The 19495-nt window shown below is 44.4% G+C and overlaps 1 protein-coding gene across 5 annotated transcripts in view; it reads left to right on the top strand.

The window, feature by feature from the left end:
• The window catches only part of TARBP1 (TAR (HIV-1) RNA binding protein 1), a 90779-nt gene extending 78379 nt beyond the window's left edge, over window positions 1–12400 (top strand). For 4 of the 5 annotated variants that reach the window (XM_053910196.1, XM_053910197.1, XM_053910195.1 and 1 more), the window contains 7 exons: window positions 894–1090; window positions 5341–5422; window positions 7289–7460; window positions 10615–10806; window positions 10985–11109; window positions 11539–11675; window positions 11987–12400. In XM_053910196.1, the coding sequence (XP_053766171.1) occupies window positions 894–1090; window positions 5341–5422; window positions 7289–7460; window positions 10615–10806; window positions 10985–11109; window positions 11539–11675; window positions 11987–12155 (1074 nt within the window). In that variant the 3' untranslated portion in view covers window positions 12156–12400. Of the gene's footprint in view, window positions 1–893; window positions 1091–5340; window positions 5423–6203; window positions 6296–7288; window positions 7461–10614; window positions 10807–10984; window positions 11110–11538; window positions 11676–11986 lie in introns of those variants that run through there. The other variant, XR_008425028.1, reaches the window with a different exon arrangement.
• Window positions 12401–19495: the final 7095 nt, after the last annotated feature.

Raw genomic sequence — 19495 nt, 5'->3', positions numbered from 1 at the left:
CGTATTGGTAAAAGTCTTCTGTGAGCACAGTTGTTTCAGTAGAAACCTCAGGACTCTTGGCTAGGTGCAGCTTTGCAAACATTTACAGATGACCCACATGGTAGAAGCAGCGAGGTAGCTCCTGACATTTTATAAAAAGTTTCAGTCCATCTGGTTTCCACGTTAATCTACGTCGCTTCTGTGGCCTTTCAATATCTGTGGAACTGTGTGGTTTTGGAAATCAGGGACTGGCATTGCATGAAGTCTGCAGGCTGTGAAGATAGAACAGTCTGTGAATTCACAGGAAAAGACCACAGGGAAGTTTAAACTGCTTTGTTACATTTCTCCCCACCTTTTAATTTTCCTGCCACCACTCAGTGCCACATGAGTCCAACAGTACCATTGGGGAAACAGTCATTCACATCAAAGACGAGGAGGAAAAGAACGTTGTGTGAGATGCCTTGCTCTAGAAGCACTTTGGAGTGCACCGGAAGTGGGGCTCTTAGAGAACATTCTGACTTTTCCAGCCCAGGGAAAGGTCATACGTGATGGGGGCTGTCGTTCACCCATTGTGGGAAAGCAAGGGTTGGCGTGGAGGTGCTGTCCACAGTACCTCAGGTGCTGGAGTGTGGGGAGGATGTATTGTGGGAAAGTAAGGGTTGGTGTGGAGGTGCTGTCCATGGTACCGCTGGTGCTGGAGTGCGGGGAGAATGTACCGCAGCCGCGTTGTAAGCGGAACCTGGAGCTGTGAGGAAATTCTCCCTCGAGGAGACCCGAACCCCAGCATTCTGGGTGTGTCTGAGGAGCCCCGCTAATGCAGAACTGGCAAAATCAGATCATCTTCTGTCTGCTTTGTGGTTCTACAGTCAAGGGCCCGGGTTTACATTTGAAGAATCTTTGCCTTTTCTTTTCAGAAACCAATTCTGAAGCAAGCCTTTATCATCGTCCTGCAGTGGTGCTTCAGTCACAATTTTAGTATCCGCCTGTACGCATTAGTGGCCCTTAAGAAAATCTGGAGCATGTGTAAGACATGGCACGTTGAAGAATTTGACGCTTTGACTTCTGTTATTGAGTCCAGTCTTAGTCAAGTGGAAAACATGCCTGGAGCAGGGTAAGCAGACCCCCTCCCCTTCACTTTACTTCCACTAGAGCAGAGGGGACGAGGAGGTGCCTCTGTCCCGTTAGCCTGTCATCACTCCGTGCGTGGATATCGGAGCTCGGATAAGGTGAGGCGTGGGCAGAGCACTGTGGGATGCCTCGTTTCGTCACACTTCTCATTGTGGTCAGCTCCATCTCAACCTTTTTTGTCATTGTTGTTTTCTTATCCTCGATCCTTTATTTTACAGTAATGTTTTACATACCTTTAGATATTCCTTTTCAGTAGAGCTGAATGTCCCCATCCTCTGTTGTCAAAGAAGCGCTGGGAAGCAGAACGATCTGGCTTTAAAGACGTGCTCCCAACTGCCCAAGTGTACTAATTAAAGATGGAAGCTTTTCTCTTTTCCTTTTTTTAAGCGAGTGTCTCTATTTCCCAAACAAAATCCTGCACAGAGGCTCAGTATCGAACAGATAAAATGCCACTGGTACAGGATGGGGGAGGGGGGCCACCCGGCTCAGTATTCTATACAGGCCGCTTCTCCCACACCCAGCCCTGTTCAATTCAGCGCACAAAGGCAGGCTCGAGTATCCTGTCTCCTGGTATCTGAACTTGTTTCCCTGGCTCTAAGGGAGTGTTGTTGTTTTATTGTTTCCTCATTATCATTGATTATCATTGATTATTACTATCCAAGAATGCCAGGATTTTTATAACTTCCAGAGACCCAGGCAATATCAGTTAATACATAAAAAGTTTCTTTCAGAAGCTCAAAAATAGTCACAAATTCTTATAAACAGACAGATAAAGGTTTGAGGCAGCATGTTAAGCACATGAAATAGTGTTTGGAAAACCAGTAACATATGGGGGGGGGGTCTTTGTTTGACCATCAAGCTAACAGATGGTGTAAATAAGACTGAGTCCTTACGAAGCTTCGTGTGGGGCCAGGACTGAGGTACTCCTGCGGCCGCAAAGTACCCAATAGCCCTTCTGCCTGCTTTTACTTCCCATACATTGGTTGAAAAGAGGCATTTAGGTGATTGAGTGGGTGAGGGAGCTTTTGGCGTCTCAGGAGGAAGACACTCAATTCAGCAAATACAAATACTAAAATATAATTGCGTGAGACACAACAGGGAAAAACCAGAAGAGAGAATTAGGTTGGGGACACAGGGCAGGTTCACAGGTGAGGGACAAAAGTGCAAAGGAAGGCACTGGTCACCTCTGACACATTGTACACAGTTTGTTGTATAGAAATTCTGGTCACGACAAAGACTGATCATTAAAATTAGTAGCTGACCAAGCAGTGCTTAGAGTTCCTACCTTTCCAGGTATGTTGTGGCAGCTCTAATCCCTCCTCTTTCTCGGGCAGTCCCGCAGGTCTCCTTTCCCCTCGGTGGGTGGGTGGGTGGGTGGGAGCACACCGCCTTCCCCTAGCGGAAGGAAGTTTGAGGGAAATGAATACATTTTACGTGCGGATAGGCATTTGTCTATTTACGGTTTTCTCTATGATGAAACCAGGGCTTTATCATTTGCTCTTGGGATGTTTGGGTTGGTGGTTGATCTTGGTCAGAGTTCCTGGGCAGCTGTGTTTTGATTTCTAAAAACAGTTGGGTCAGCTCCTTTCTTAAGCAGTAAAACACTCTTCTACAAAGTAACTTAATTCTTTTTAAAATCCTCGTACCAGGTAGGAGATTTAACCAATAAGAATAAGGAACCCTGGGCATCGGACCATCTCTGCTCTTCTGATACATGGTAGAATCGGTTCTGTGACCAATGCAGGCTGAGTTGTGGGGCATCAGTAGCAGGACAGGTGGACACAGTTCTCATCTCCGTGTGGCTCCCAGTCAGGTGGATGGGACATCAAGTAAACACTCATACAAATAATAAATTAAATCATGGCAGGTACCCCAGTGGAAAAGGAAGGATCGTGATGAGGAAATGTGGCCTCTCCAGGCTGGGTGGGTGAGGGGAGGCCTTTCTTAGTCACATGATGTTTCCATTATGGAGAAATGGAGGACAGTGATGTCTGGGCGGCCCCGAAGCTGGTGTGCTGGTGTGCACGGTGCACTCAGAGCCCTGAACAGGGCTGGTCTACCCAAGGGCAGTGCATGCAGGAAGCGAGGGGCAGAGGCCAGGCCGGTTGGGCTTCTGTTGAGTGAATTATTTAAACTCAGGAATGACATCACTGGGTTTGCTTTTGCATTTTTTAAAGTGTGAAGAACAGATCAGGGGACTGCAGGAGAGAATGGGAGGAGAGGCACCTGGGTGGCTCCGTCGGTTAAGTGTCTGACTCTTGATTCGGGCCCAGGTCAAGATCCCAGGGCCGTGGGATTGAGCCCCATGTCGGGCTCTGCGCGGACAGCGCGGAGCCTGCTTGGGATTCTCTCTCTCCCTCTCTTTGCCCCTCTCCTGCTCATGTTCTCTCTCTCTCTCTCTCTCTCTCTCTCTCTCTCTCTCTCCCACAATAAATAAACTAGAAGAAAAAAAAAAGAATGGGAGGAAGTCATGTGTTAGGTTACTGGGGGGTAGAGAAATGGACAGGTTTGAGGTAAGTTAAATGAGAGCCTAAAAGCACCTGCTGGATTTAGGGGGAGCCATTTCAGTAGCCTTATTGGTGGGGCAGAAACCAAATTAAAGTGGATTAGGAGTGGTTAGGACAATATATTATGTTAAATCCGGTGATGGGCTCATTGCTGCCTATTAGCTTAGTTTCTTCACTGGCATATTTAAAATACATCATGTCTTTAAAAGACAATGAAGAAGGTAAAAACACAGCCATGTTGAGGGGATAATTCTCTCCCAAAACTCTTCTGTGAACTGTCATAGAACAGCTGTAGAGGATGTGGTGTCAAGGAGGGCTTGTATTTTATCTTTGGTAACATCAGTTTTTTTTATTAAAAAAAAATTTAATGTTTATTTATTTTTGAGAGAGACAGAGAGTGCAAGCAGGGGAGGGGCAGAGAGAGAGGGAGACACAGAATCGGAAGCAAGCAGGCTCTGGCTCTAAGCTGTCAGCACAGAGCCAGATGACGGGCTCGAACTCACCAGCTGTGAGATCATGACCCGAGCCGAAATTGGACGCTTAACCGACTGACCCACCCAGGTGCCCCACTTAGTTGTTTTTAAATAAGGATTTGTGGTTAGGAAGCTGAACAGTGCAGAAAGGTGTCAGATAAAGGCAAGACTGTCTCCTTCCCCCCGTCCCGGCCCCCTGCCCCCCAAAGGAATCCCCTTGTGCGTGGGTGTCCCCTTATGTGGTGGGCCTCAGGCTAGCTCTCCAGCCCCACCTGATGGCGCTTCAGTACGGTTCTTTTTTTAAGATAAGACACGGAGCCCTTTGACCAGGCTAGAGGAGCCGGGAGGGGACAGTTCAGGGGCCCGGGTCTAGGAGACTCCTGGGGTGGGGAGCCAAGCTGGCAGGTGGTAGGAGGTGTGGGATGTGAGAACTCTCTCCTCTCCCCGCAGTGCCCGGAGGCTCGGCTGTCAGAGCGGGTGGCGGGGTGAGGGTCTGAGGGGTAAGGAAGGCACACCGGCCAGGCCAGCGTGGGAGCCTCGAAACTACTTGGCTTATGGGCTGTTGATCACGAATTCACACTGCAACCTGCCACCAGCTGGGTTATGAGTTCTATCCCTACCCCTTTGCCTTTGAAAACGTGGCAGATGTGTTAAGACTTTAAAACCTTCCCTATTCTGTCTGTGTGGTTTAGGAGCTCCGGTGGTTTGGCATGCGTTGTGAATCTTCGCGGTAGAAAAAGCGCTTACTGCCAGGTGGGGACTTGGGGACTGTCCTCTTTAAGGACAGGTTTCTCACACAGTTCCCTTTTAGAGCTCTTTTGCCCCGAGCACATAAGTGCTACATGTCACAGGCTGCTCCTGTGAGGGCTCCCCGTCACTGCCAGCGGACAGCCATTTCCGCATCCCATCAGCGTTGATGGAGCTCAGGCCTCTGCACCATCTATGGGAGTGATCCCTGTATTTTTAAGCGTGGAGACCTGGCTTCGGGTCCTGTTGAGTCATTGTTGTGGGACTGTGAAACAGTCATTTCTTTGACTTTCATTTCAAAATGTCAAATTCAGTGTCACTTTGTGTGACGTACGTTGATCTGGGAGGTAGGCAGGGGGTGTATAAATCTTAGGATAAAATTCTCAAGATTTTCCGCGCATTCTAACCTCTGCACTCCCTAGGATTATCTGATTGATTCCCCCTCCCCGCCCCCCACCAGAGTTCTCTCACTTGTCTGGACCTCACACCGTATCTTTACTCCTTAGGAATGCCAAGAAGAACTGGCAACGCATCCAAGAGCATTTCTTTTTTGAAACATTTCACCCGCTTAAGGATTATTGTCTGGAGGTGAGTGGAGAGTGTCGTTTGTAAATTCCCTACCGTGTCTTTAATCCTGGCGCTCCCTTTCTGCCACAGTTCTTGGAGGGTGAGGTGAATTTTTCCCCCTTACAGCATCACCCTCATGGCGTAAAGTCCTAAGTTTAACTTTGCCACTTTGTGTAGATGACTCTCACTCGCATTTCGCTCATAGGCAGTGAACATTGGCGAGTCACCGTCACTTTCTATTTCTCAGGCTTGTAAACACTGGAAGGGGGAATATTTAACTCTAAACAGAAATCTGTTCTGACATTAAAAGGAGATGGGTGAGAACGTTTGTGCAGGTGAGATTTTGCTGTGATGAAGCTGTTTGTGAAAGCAAAAAGATCTGTCCCTTTGTCACTCGCATTTTCCCGATGCTGGGTGACTAGCACACACACACCCCTGCATTCGTTGTATCCAAAGGTGTTCACTTAATTTTAAGAATCATAAAACACGTTTATTACAATTAGCATGTGAGTGAACTTAATATACAGATTATTAAAATGTGTGTAATACAGTCGTGTCACTTTCTCCAGTGTTCTGCCTTTGAATTTAAAACAGGTGACCTAGGGTTTTTCCACAGTAACTTGAGCTGCTGTGCATATGCAGTTGGGGGGATCGGTTACTAATAAGCTGGCCTTTAAAAGAATATTAATCTTTATATTGTGAGATATTCGCTCCAGAATATTAATGTGCGCTTCTGTTGCTTCGTCGCAAAAAATGTAGGATTTTTCAATTATTTTAACATGCTCTGTTCTGTGTTCTTTAGTGCCCAGAATGCTTTGTTTGACATCTTTCTGAAGGACTCTTACTAGCTCTCTAGTGTTAAGTCAGCACTCTCTATTCAGTTCTGCAGCAGGAGTAAGTCCCTCTTCCCTCTTTCCTTCCTCCCTGTCCGACTCCTCACCGCCTCCTTTCTGTGTATTCTGTACCCCGTGAACGATAGGAGCTGTACTTGTATGTGTAAATAACACAGCGGCTCACAAATTCCGCCTCTTTCTGCATTTGGACTGTACTTGGTTTCTACTCCGTGGACACCGTGGGGCGGTCCTCACGCCAGTTTAAATTCGTACAAGTAGGGCCAGCATGAAGGCTTCGCGTTGTTAGGTGTTCGTCATTTCATTTTTACGTTGCCTGTTACTCGTGCTTCTGTTTTGCGTGTGCCTTTTCTCCTTTGATGATTCTCTGGTTCTGTTTCTTTTCGTAGGTAAAGAAAGGAAAGGGGGATAGTTTATGTAATGACTAAATAATTACCATGTTCAGTGGTGTCATAACGTGCAGTTTATAGACACCTCGATGTGCCATTTGAACCTGATTTTATCCTCATTTTACAAATGAGGAAGTTGAAACCAAGAAAGCCTAAGTGGTTTGCCTAACGTCACAGCCAATCTACGGCCAATGCAAAGTTTAGATTCCAAATTTGTCTCGTGGTAACAAGAGTAAAGATTTGGCATCAGGAGAGCTTGACTTTGACCGCTTATGGAGGTGTTCGGTTATCAATAAATAGCACTTATCTAAATGTTGCCACCATGAGTATTGCTCAATCCTACCGAACACTTTTTGCTTTTATCAAGCACAGAGTGGTTTATTACACAGAAGTACCAGGGTGGAAGATGTGCCTGCCCTCAAGGCTTTCCTAAATGAATCCCCTGATTCTTTAGAGTAGGTGAGAAATATGTCGAGAGAGTTGCTACAAGATAAAATGTACATAAAAGTACATAATATGATCGTTGTGGTAGTTTGGGAGAATACATCAGTAAGAGTAAGTAAAAGTTGTATTTTAGACATGTTACCATGTATTTCTTTGTTATTTTTGAAGGAAAAAAATTTGAGATTTTACCATTCTCTTTTCAGACCATATTTTACATCCTTCCACGCCTCTCAGGCCTTGTTGAAGATGAATGGATTGCCATTGGTAAATTTACCAGATTCACGGACATTCCTTTAGACTCAGGATTTCAGTGGTATCTTTCTCCAACTCAGCTTTGTGAACGGAAACCAGGTGACTGGGCTCAGCAGGACATAGGTAAAAAAAAATTTTATTTTTCCCTCCCCTTGTTGACTTGGTTCAGCTTACTCAGTTCAGTTACTGAGAACACATAGTTGATAAGACCACTTTTCACTGAAGTGAACTCTGCCTGATGGCTTAGAGAAAAGACTGAAAAAACGTGGTATAACTAACTAGCAATTTTAATTTGTTAGCTTTGCTCTAAAAAGCCAAGAGAGCCTGATTGCGTTATTATATCAAGCTAGTAGCTTTTCTTTTTTTTTGAAATATTATTACTGTTTATCACTCTCCCATTATATATATTCCTGTAAAAGTATAGATTTTAGAAAGGGCCAAATTATGAAATCTCACTTCTTGGCCCATTTAGGAGTAAAGCAGAGCCCTTGATTCTAGTCCCTTGTGGGGACTGGTTGGACCTCACCCGTTTGTTCGGCCTTCTTTCTCCTGTCTTCCCAACTTTCTGTTACACTTACTGCTTCCCTGGGGCCTTTTTCTCATTTCCTTCATTGCTCATCTCCTCCTCTTCCTCCCATCCAAGGACCAATGCCACCTCTTCTTAAACCACAGCTGATCTGAGTGACTGGAGCCACGGTCCACAGTCCCCATGCTTGTCACAGTGCCGCTGCTTGCTCTGGCCCTCCCTGACCCACGACCACTGAAGCTTCTTTCAGAAAATCAGAAGTGGTCTTTTCGCCTCCTTCACAAAGTCTAAGGACTGCCCTTTATGGGGCATCTATTTGCTAGCGTCTTGCTATGATTTTCCTCCTCAGTCTGACTCTTCTGAGCCCCTTCAGGAGCTCCCCTATTTGTTCCTTAGATCTGTACTTCTCCAAAATGCTAATGTTTTCAAGAATCCCTTGGATAGCCTGTTAAAGTACAGATACTGGGGGGCCACCCTTAGATTTTAAGTCACTATGCCTGGAGAATTTTTTTATCTAGATGGTTCGTGAATACATTTTTCGACCTACCACCTTAAGTTTATTTATTCCTTCAACAGATATTTAGCGATTGCCTCCTGTGTGCTAGATATAGACCAAGTCCCTGCCCTCGAGGAGCTTACGTTCCTATGAAAACAGTACCATGAGAGCAGAGCAGATAGAGATAGTGACAGAGGATCAAGGAGACGTTTCTCAGGAGTTGACAATGAGCAGAGACCCATGTGAAGGGAGAGCAGGTCGAGCAGAGATCTGGAGGAAGGGCTTTCCCAAAGCAGGACATCAGTCAGGGAGATTTGGGGGCAAAAGATGGCATCAAAAGCTAGTTCATCCGTGTAGTGGGGACGGCCCCGCCAGGGCAGGCTGAGCAGAGACAGAGGAGAGACAAGGACGACGTATGTGGGCAGCTGTTTTTTTTTTTTTTTTTTTTTTTTTTTTTTTTTTTTTTATATTTTTTTAACGTTTATTTATTTTTGAGACAGAGACAGAGGATGAACAGGGGAGGAGCAGAGAGAGAGGGAGACACAGAATCTGAAACAGGCTCCAGGCTCTGAGCTGTCAGCACAGAGCCCGACACGGGGCTCGAACTCACGGACCATGAGATCGTGACCTGAGCCGAAGTCGGACGATTAACCGACCAAGCCACCCAGGCGCCCCTGGGCAGCTGTTTTGAGCTGGGCCACAGAGCGGAGCTGAGAAATCAGGTGTTGTTTGGTTGGAAAAAGGCTGAGGAGGTCTGTGTCTGTTTTGTTTGGTGTGTGGTAAGGAGAAGGGTATCACAGTGCGGTATTTGTGGCAGGACTAGGTGTTCGTATCCCCTGAATGTTTTCATGGGCCTGGTCTCCTTATTCTGCACGCTCTCCCTGAACATTTTTATTAATTTCCACAATGCAGAACCACTGCCAGTTAGCAGAACTTCTAATCTGTATCTCTCTGTGGCCTCTTTCCTGAGCCTGCTGGACATTTACACCCAGATACACCATAAACTCTTTAAACTCAGCATACACAAATTGGATTTCCCTCTTTGCCCAATCTTGCCTCCTCTATAAACGCTTTCTATTACGGGTGTCACTGGATCATCACAGGGGTCATTCTTTTCCCTCGTGCCAGCCACATTGATCTGTTACTGAATCGTGGTAATTCTGCCTCCCAGATCTGGCTGCTTCTGCTCTTGCCTTAATTTAGACTGTCTCTGTCTTTGCCTGGATTGGTACAAAGGCTCCAGCTGATCTTCCACCTCACTTTTATGAGGGGTTTTTCCTAAAACACAAAACCAGTACTGTTCTCCCCCTTCTTAACAGCCTCTAATGGCTCCCACCTGTAAATTCTTTATCATTGTCTACATGCTTTTCATGCTCTTCGCATGGTCTGAGCCACCTCGTTCCATCCTGGCAGGCTGTGAGCTTATACCAAAGTCCTGCCACTGCCCGTCATCTTCGTTCCACGTCCTGTGCCCATGCACACGCCGTCCCCACAGTCAGTGCTGCCCTTCCCCCTCTCTGTTTGCAAACTCTTATTTCCCTTGAGTCTTCCTGGGTCTCTGCACCTCCCTCCCTCCCCCAGCAGACATTACCTACCCTCACTGTCATACCGTGTTCTAGTATTTGTGTGTCTCTTCCATCCCCGTGAGCTAAGTGCTCCTTGATGGTTCAGTGAACACTGTTGAGTGGAGCAGTTGAGGAAGAGCCTGGAAGGATAGTCTCAGTCCTGCACTACAGCTCACAACACTGCATGAGAGAGGTCAACAACATTCTGTGTACTCGGTGCATCGCTTTGGAGAATATCCTTTGTTTTAGAAAAGTTCGCCCAAGTACTTGTCCAATAATTTAAGATAAAGACTATTTGTTTTCAGGAATACACTATTTCTACAGAAAATTCCATACTAATACTCTGTTGTTTTTAAGATACACCATTATTTTATGGACCTCTAAGAAAAAATGTGAAAATCTTACCAAACTATGAGACCCTGTGGATACTAATATGCTTCCTAAGTTTGCATATGCTAAAACGTAAACAACAGTGCATCTTAAATTTTCATGAAATGTAGTATTGGTTGTTAGAGCTGAATTGGAACATTTAAAGTTACTATTGAAAATGGCAGTTGTGTCCCAATCCAAGTAAAGTTCTTTAGTTAATGAATCTCATCCTAAACTATCATTTTAAACTCTTAAAAAAAAAAGTGTGTATTTAAATAAATAGATTTTTAGATACGGGGTTATTTTCTTTTTCCCTCCCAGGTTCTAACTCAGGTGAAGCAGATGACCAGTCAGAGTGGACTGATGTTCAGAAGAAGATTATCCCGTGGAAAAATAACGTTCCGGATTTAGATCTGGAGCTCGTGTTTCAGGATCGTGTTGCCAAACTTGGAAAGTCGATTAGCAGACTGATTGTAGTGGCCTCACTCATCGATAAGCCTACTAATTTAGGAGGTAAAATTAGTTTTCCAGGGGGGTTGCTTAAAATCTCTGGATCCTGAAAACCTACAGTCAGTCCCATGCCACTTTGCCTGGCTTTTCCACATTTAACCGTCCTTGGGAGCTTTGGAGGGATATGTGGGCCACAGTGAGCGCGGCACCGTGCGAAACAGTAATGCGGCCCGTTCTGCAGGACTGTGCCGCACCTGCGAGGTGTTCGGGGCCTCGGCGCTCACAGTAGGCAGCCTGCAGTGCACCCGAGACAAGCAGTTTCAGTGCCTGAGTGTTTCGGCCGAGCAGTGGCTTCCTTTAGTGGAGGTGGGTAGAAAGTAACTTATGATTAAAATGTTTCTTCACTAAAATCTTTCATAGCCCTCTATCTTCAGGGGTCCGTCCTTTTGGAGTATTTTACAGTTGTCCGGCCTTCCACAGCCTAAAATAAACTTAAAATACAGCCCCCTCTGTTCTCCTAGTCCAAATTATCTTTCACATCGTGGTATTTTTAGAGATCCTCAATAACGTAGAATTCTTTTCAGTAACATATGTCCTGTGAGTTGCAACTCACTCTTAGGAATACTTTTATAAATATATATGATGCTGGGGAGAATTCTTTTCTATGGCGTATAATTCCTTTTCCTTGTAAAAAGACTTAAGAGTTTCAAAAAAACTTTTATGAAATTGATTTTACTCCAGACAAGGCTACAAATGAATAATTTACTACTCTTCTGTTTTAAAACTCACTTTAAGGTAAGACCACCTCAGCTAATCGATTTTCTGCAACAGAAGAAAGCGGAAGGTTACACCGTCATCGGTGTGGAACAAACCGCCAGAAGTGTAGACCTAACCCAGTACAGCTTTCCTGAGCGGTCTCTGCTCCTGTTGGGGTAAGAAGATGCGTTGCAGGCAGTCTGGAAAATGCTTCGGAAATCTTAGGATTCACCGAGACTCCTGATGTTATACCCACATCAGGACTTCTCACGTGTCCTGCTTATGGAAAGACCCCTGGTTTTTGTTTTCTGTCACCTGTTTGGGATGGTCAGGTGAACAGAGATCAACCCTAAAATGTCCGTGTTGTTGCCCGGGGCCACAGACTTCGTTTTGTTAATCTGGCTCTGTGCTGACGTTCATGACCGCTAAGAAAAAATTAGTGTCTTACACAAAAACTAACCTTTCTTCTCTCATTTTTCTTCATCAGAAACGAGCGTGAAGGAATTCCAGCAAACCTGATCCAGCAGCTGGATGTTTGCGTGGAAATCCCTCAGCAGGGTATTATCCGCTCACTCAACGTCCACGTGAGTGGGGCGCTGCTGATCTGGGAGTATACCAGACAGCAGCTGCTCAAGCATGGGGACACCGAGTCATGAAGCTTGTGCCTTATCGGGGATGGATTACTGGTGCTCTTGAAACGTTTTCTAAAAACTACGTGTGCTAATGTAATAGCGTCTGAAATTTACTGGGATAATTTGTATTCCTTTTCTTGCAACTTAATGCCAAAACTTCTTCATGTGCCTTAAATACATTACTATATATCGTCCCCTTTAATAAATATTTTTAGCTAAATTGCATTGTTTTTAATAAAATATTTTAAGCAATTGTGGAAATAAAACAACACGTCTTAAGATTTATTTCTTTCCTAGGGGCTAGCATTGTCGGAAATGTGGACAGTGATGGGACTAAGGCAGAATGACAGCGGCTCTTATCTGTGAACACCACCCCTGAACGTCCCCGGGAAGCACGGTGGGGTGGAGGCCAAGGTCCTGCACGGGAGAGGAGTCCTGAGCCTCTGCTGCTTTTTTGTCGCCTTATTCCCAGGGAGGGAACCTGCTCGGCAGGATGTTGAGCCAGCTCCCCTCCTGAATGTGTAATACTCAGATAATAGGCCATTATCATTCATAGGAAGTTCTGGGAAATTTTTCATATACTACTTCTGGTCACAGAGTTCACAGTATTCTGGGGCGCCTGGGTGGCTCAGTTGGTTAAGCATGTGACTCTTGATTTCGGCTCAGGTCATGATCTCACAGTTCTTGAGTTTGAGGCCCCGCATTGGGCTCTGCACTGGCAGCACGGAGCCTGCTTAGGATTCTCTCTCTCTGCCCCGCCCTCCTTCCTCTCTCTCTGCCCCTCCCCACTCTCTCCACCCAAAGACCGTGAATTTTTCTTGCACATCATCACCAAGAGTGAGAATGGAGCCCAAGAAGGCTGATTTTCTCTCTCTCTTGTTCTGATCTCTCTCTTGTTTGATACTGCAATTACCTCAGTATTTAATGATCATTTATCACCATCCAGCAATGAACTTCAGTCATGTCTGGGTCCTTTTTAATAATATCTAAATTTCAGAATCTGTTACCAGTATATATGTTTCCTTCTGTAGGTTTATTAAAATAATTTTTGTTTTGCAGAAAAGTTGCAAAGAAAGTACACAGTTTCCATATGCCCTTCGCCCAGATGCCTGTAGTAGAATCTTCTCCAACTGTGGACATTTATCCAAACTAGGAAATTAACTTTGGTAACGGTGCTGTTCACTAGCTGCAGACTACAAATCTGACCTATATTCAGATTTCTTACTTGCCCACTGACGTCTCTTTTCTGTCCCAGGAGCCACTCCAGGACGCTACATCGCTTTAGGGTTTCAAGTCTCCTTAGTGTCTTGTGATCTGTGATGGGGTCTCCATCTTTCCTTGTCTTTCCTGACCTTGACACTTTTGAGGAGTACTGGTCAGGTATTTTGTAAATGTCTCATAATTTGGGTTTGTCTAGCGTCTTCTCATGGACTGAGGCGTCTGGGGTTTCAGGAAGGACACCGCAGGGATGACGTGCCCTCGTCCTCACATCGCAGCACGACCGTCACCTTGATCATTTGTTGAAGGCAACGTTTGCCGTGTTCTCCTCAGTGAAGTTGCTGTTTTTTGCTTCCCGTGGTCTCTTTGTTAGAAGTGGGGTCACTAAGCCTAGCCTACGCTCAAAGGTAGAAGATAAGCTTCAACCTCTGCTGGGGGCACCTATTAAAACGACCATGGTAATTAATACTGTGGGAGAGATACCTGGGAGGCTATGCTGATAGGTGGCTCCTGAGTGTGTTGCCCACTCATTTTAGTACTTGTCAGTGGGTACTGCCTGCCGTGTTCTCACGGCGAGAGTCCGTCTCCCTCATTTCTTCTACATCCATGACCTGGGATTCTGCTATAAGGAAGACTAGTCCCTTCTTATGCAGTCATTTGTTTAGATCAGCGTGGATGGCTGGCTCCTGTCCTTTTGACCTGTTCCCATTCTTCCATTCTTTTTTCTTTTCTTAAACCTTCCTTACTCTCTGGCAGTACACAGTGCTCCAGGCTCTTTTATTTCTCCACCCTGGTTCTAGAATCAGACATTTCTCCAAGGACCACTGGTTCCAGATGTGCCCGTTGCTGCCCGAGTATCCCTGCAGGCCCTGTCGGCGGCTGGAGCTAAGGAATCTAGGCGTTTGCAACACATGTGCACAGAAATACAACATCTACGTCTGAATGTAAACATGAATTCTTAGAGCTCTCGGACACCCAGTCCAGCTCTACAAGGTTAATTCTGACACAGCTTATTTTTAACTGCTTTTTCTGACTTACACATGCTTCTCATTATTGTACTTTGAGAGTCGCTAACCCGGAACCTGTGAAATTTCGCAATTTCTGTAAGTTCTTTTTGTCTTGAGCCTTACAGGATCCAGTCAGATCACCATTTTTCAAAGTCACTTGGGTCAGCTCCTCTCTTAGCCATCCCTTCCAGTGAGTATATGGCATGTTTCTAATACGAGTAGACTCATTTGTCATTATCTACCTTCCAAACCGGAATCCCTCCAAAATCCTGGCTGATTTTATTTTAATGTGCATACAGAGTCACTTTTTAGCGTGCACAGTTCTTTGGGCTTTGACGAGTGCCTACTCACGAATCCCCCACCACAGGGCCAGAGAAGGCCGTCTCGACACCTAAAAATTCCTTTGTGTGGCCCCTTCATAGTTGACCCTTTTCTCCATTCCCAACCACTCATCTGTTTTCTATGCTAATTTTAACCTTTCCCAGAATCCTGTAAATGGAAGCATGTAACACGTAGCCTTTTGGGTCTGGCTTTTTACGCATAGAAAAATGCATGGAAGGTTCGTGCCTATTGCTGTGAGACTCAGAAGTTCAGTCCTTCTTATGGCTGAGTGGTATACCTGTTTTTCTGCTCCTCTGTTGTAGGAATCTGGGTTGTTTCCAGTTTTGGGCGATTATAAGTGAAGCTGCTATAAACACAGGTTTTGTTTTCAGTTCATTTGGTGAACTACCTAGGAGTGTGATTGGTGGCTCATAAGGTAAGCAGATGCTTAACTTTATAAGAAATTCCAAACTTTTCCAGAGGGGTTTTATTGTTTTGCATTCCCCTCAGCAGTGACTACGAGTTTCTGTTCGGTCATGTCATCTGCACTTGATACCATCAGCTTTTTAATTTTAAGCCATTCTAATAGGTGTGAGAGATCATCCTCATTTCAATTTGCATTACTCTACTAACATGGAGCTTCTTTTCCTAATGTTATATTCAACACTATGAGTAGATATGCAACACTATTCACATAATCTGCCCATTTTTTAAAGCTTGGGTGGGTGATTTATTTTTGTCAAGAGTTGGAAAACTTTATTCTGTGTACAAATTTTTCGTGTGATTTGTAGATATTTTTTTCCCCAGTCTGTAATTTTATCTTTTTGTTTTCTTAATAGTATCTTTCACGCAGCATTTTTAGTTTTCATACAGTTTCAGCTTTTACAAAACTTTTGTCCTTTTCCAGATTGTGCTTGTGGTGTCATTACATAAAAAATGAAAATGCAGAATTCCTCTGTATTTTCTTCTAGGAATTCTGTAGTTTTGTATCTTACATTTAGGTCTATGATCCATTTTGAGTTTGTTTTTAGTAAGATGTGTGGTGTCAAGGTTCGCTTTGTTGTGTGTGGGAGGACATTCTCCAGCACCACATGTTGAAATTCTTCTTTCTCCACTGAACTGCCTTGTACCTTTGCTCAAATTCAGTTCACTTTATTTGTGTGGGTGTCTTTCTGGACTCTTCTGTTCCACTGAGCTCAGTGGGAGTCCTTTGCCAATACCAGTTTTGATTACCGTACCTTTATAATAAGCCTTGAAATCACGTAACATGAATCATCCAACTTTTTGTTCTTCTCAAAATTACTTTGGCTATCTTAGGTCCTTTGCCTTTCCATGCGAATTTTAGTATCAGCTTTTGTCAATAATTACACAAAAAAGCTTGGGATTTTGATTAGGGTTGTGTTGAACAAATTGGGAGGATTTAAGAGTATTGAGAAAATTAAGACGAGTTTTCTAAATCTTGACTACAGTATATCTAATTAGATCTTCTCTGACTTCAAATATTTTGGGCTTTGTAGTTCTCAGATACAGTCCTATACGCAGATTTATGTCAAGTATTTTAATTTTTTTAGTGCTACTATAAATGGTGTTTTTTATTTTAACTTCCAATTATTCATTGTTGGTCTACAGGAATAGGATTTTCTTGCGTATACTGACCTTGTTTCTTGCCGTCTAAGATTTGCTCGGTTCTAGGAGCTTTTTGGTCAGTGCTTTGAGACTTTCTACAGAGACACCATCATTGCCACAAACTGAAGTTTGTGTTCAGCAGGACTTTAGGCATCGTATTTCCAATGCTCTGGTTCACTTTGTGTCTGTCACGTTTTTGTAATTCTTGTAATATTTCAGACTTTCTCATTATAATATTTATTACGGTGATCTGCAATCCGTGATCTTCGCCATCACTATTGAAATTGTCTTGGGGAGCAGTTAAGCATGCCCACGTAAGACGGTGAACTTACCACATTTGTCAGTTGTGTCTTACGTTTGTAGAGCCGGTTTCATTTCTTCCTTCCCAATTTGTATGCTTTCTCTTTCTTTTTTGTCTTTGAAGCAGCTAGGAATCCAGCACAATGTGGAACAGACATGAGAAGGGACTTCCTTACCCTACGGCTGATTTTAGGGAAGAAGCATGTATTATCTTCCTACATTAAGTATGATATTAGCTGTAGGGTTTTTTTTTTTATAGATGGTCTTTGTTATTTTGCCTCTATGTTTTAAGTTCGACTTTTTTCTTCCAGTCTTCATTTTTTTTGTGCCTATATTAAAATGCTTATTCCCAGGACACACACCAGCCGACTTTCTTCACTATCTTAACTATAGAGGTATACTTCGTTCTATTGCACTTTTCGGGTACTGCATTTTTTTTAGACGTCGGAGGTTTATGGCAACTCTGTTGAGCAAGTCTATTGATGTCACGTTGCCAACACCATTGATTCCATGTCTCTGTGTCACATTTTAGTAATTCTCATAGTATTTCAAACGTTTCCATTATTATATTTGTTACAGTGATCCGTGATCTTTGGCACTATTGTAATTGTTCTGGGGCACCATGAGGGTGTCCATAGAAGGTGGCAAACTTAAAGCTGTGTGTGTTCTGACTGTTCCACTGACTGGCTATTAAGAACGAACGAACAACACTGAAATTAGGCCAGTTAATAACCCTACAGTGTCTCCCAGCAAAAGGAAGACTCCTACATCTCACCTTAAATCAGAAATAATTGGGCCTGGTGAGGAAGACATGTCCAAAGCCAAGACAGGCCAAAAGCTGGGTCTCTTTTGCCAAACAGCCAAGTTGTGACTGCAAAGAGGAACCCTTGAAGGAAGTTAAAAAGTGCTGCTCCAGTGAACACATGGATAAGAAAGCGAAACAGCCTTACCGCTGATAACGGAGGAAATCTGAGCGGTGTGCAGGGAATATCAAACCAGCTACGACGTTCCCTAAAACTGAAGCCTAATGCAGAACAAGGCCCTAATTCTTCCGTATTATGAAGGCCAAGAGAGGTGAGGAAGCTGCAAAGGAAAAGTTTGAAGCGCGCAGAGGCTGGTTCATGCGGTTGAAGGAGAGAAGCCATCTCTATAACCTCAAAGTATAAAGTGAGGGAGCAAGTTATCCAGACCTACCAAGATCATCAGTGAAGGCGGCTACACTCAACGACAGATTGTCAGTGTAGGCAGAACTGCCTAACTTCTATTGGAAGAAGAGGCCATCTACGATTTCTCTAGCTAGGGAGCAGGAATCAGTGCCTGGCTTCAAAGCACAGGCTGCTTGTCTTGTTAGGGGCTAACGCAGTTGGTGCCTTTAACTAAAAGCCTGTGCTGGGGCGCCTGGGTGGCTCAGTCGGTTGAGCGTCTGACTTTTGATTTCAGCTCAGGTCATGGTCCCAGGGTTATGGGATCAGCCTCTGTGCTGAGCCTGGAGCCTGCTTGGGATTCTCTCTCTCCCTCTCCCCCACTCTCTAAAATCAAATAAAGTAAAAAAATAATAATAATAAAATAAAGGCCTGTGCTGTATAAATGGAACAGAGCCTGGATGACAACACGTCTGTCTACAACATAGTTTTACTGCAGGTTTTAAACCTACTCAAAACCACAATATTACTAATTGGCAATACACCGGGTCACCTGTGAGCTCTGGAGATGCACTCAGATTGTGGTTTTCATGCCTGCTAACACAGCATCCATTCTGCTGGATCCCAAATCTTATTAAGAAATACACTAGAGCTGCCGGAAGTAGTGAACCCCCTCTGACAGATTTGGGCAAAGCACACCTGGAAGAGGACTCACCACTCTAGATGCCATGAAGAATATTCATGACTCATGGGAAGAGGTGAACATCATTAACGGAGTTTAGAAGAAGTTGACTCCAGCCCTCCCGGATGACTGTGAGGGGTTCAGGACTTCAGGGGAGGGCGTTGCTGCAGATGTGGTGGAAACAGCGAGAGAACGGAAATCAGAAGCGGAGCCGGAAGACGGGACTGAATGAACGGCTGCAATCTCATGTTAAAACTTGATAGAAGAAGCAGGTGCTTCTTACGGACGAGCAAAGTAGCTTCGTGAGGCGGAATCCACCCGTGGTGAAGATGCTGTCGAGTTTCTTGAAATGCTAATAAACAGCGATAGAATATTACAGAAACTTAGTTGATAAAGCAGCAGCAGGGCTTGAGAGGATGGACACCCAACGTGAAAGAAGCGGTACTGTGTGTAAGATGCTATCAAACAGCATTAAGATATTACGGGAAATCGCTTGTAAAAGGAAGAGTCAACCCGGGGCAAACTTCATTACTTTTAAGAGAATGCCACCACCCTGATCAGCCATCCACATTAAGACCAGCCCCTCCACCAGCAGGGAAAAAAAAGTACAGCCCACTGAAAGCTCAAATGATGGTTATCTTTTTTAAAGTACGTGCATTGTTTTTTTAGACATAATGCTCTTGTACACTTGAGACTTCAGTATAGTGTAAACGTAACTTTTATGTACCCTGAGCAATCATTCGTCTGACTTGCTTAGTTGTGCTCTTTGCCTTATCGAATGGTCTGGAACCGAACGTGCGCCATCTCCAAGGTCTGTCTGTATTTGTGTCTGTCATATTTGCCTACTACTGACGCTCCAACCAAAACAAACAAGAGTACATGGGTTTTTATAATAGGCTTTAATTTTTCTTAAAATATAGATTTCTGACTACATTAAAACTAAGCATACTTCATACCATTTCGACTCTTCATAGTGTGAATGATGGAATCTGTTACTTGACCATTTGCGTGTGGAACAAGTACTGATGGTGAGTCCCATCATTGCCGCGGTCAGCGGAGCCTTGGAGA

The sequence above is a fragment of the Panthera pardus genome, unplaced genomic scaffold (genome assembly GCF_024362965.1).
Source record: "Panthera pardus isolate Hobbes unplaced genomic scaffold, ASM2436296v1 HiC_scaffold_22, whole genome shotgun sequence".
NCBI lineage: Eukaryota > Metazoa > Chordata > Mammalia > Carnivora > Felidae > Panthera > Panthera pardus.
The sequence above is the reverse complement of the archived record's forward strand: the minus strand, read 5'-3'. Positions and strand labels throughout refer to the sequence as shown.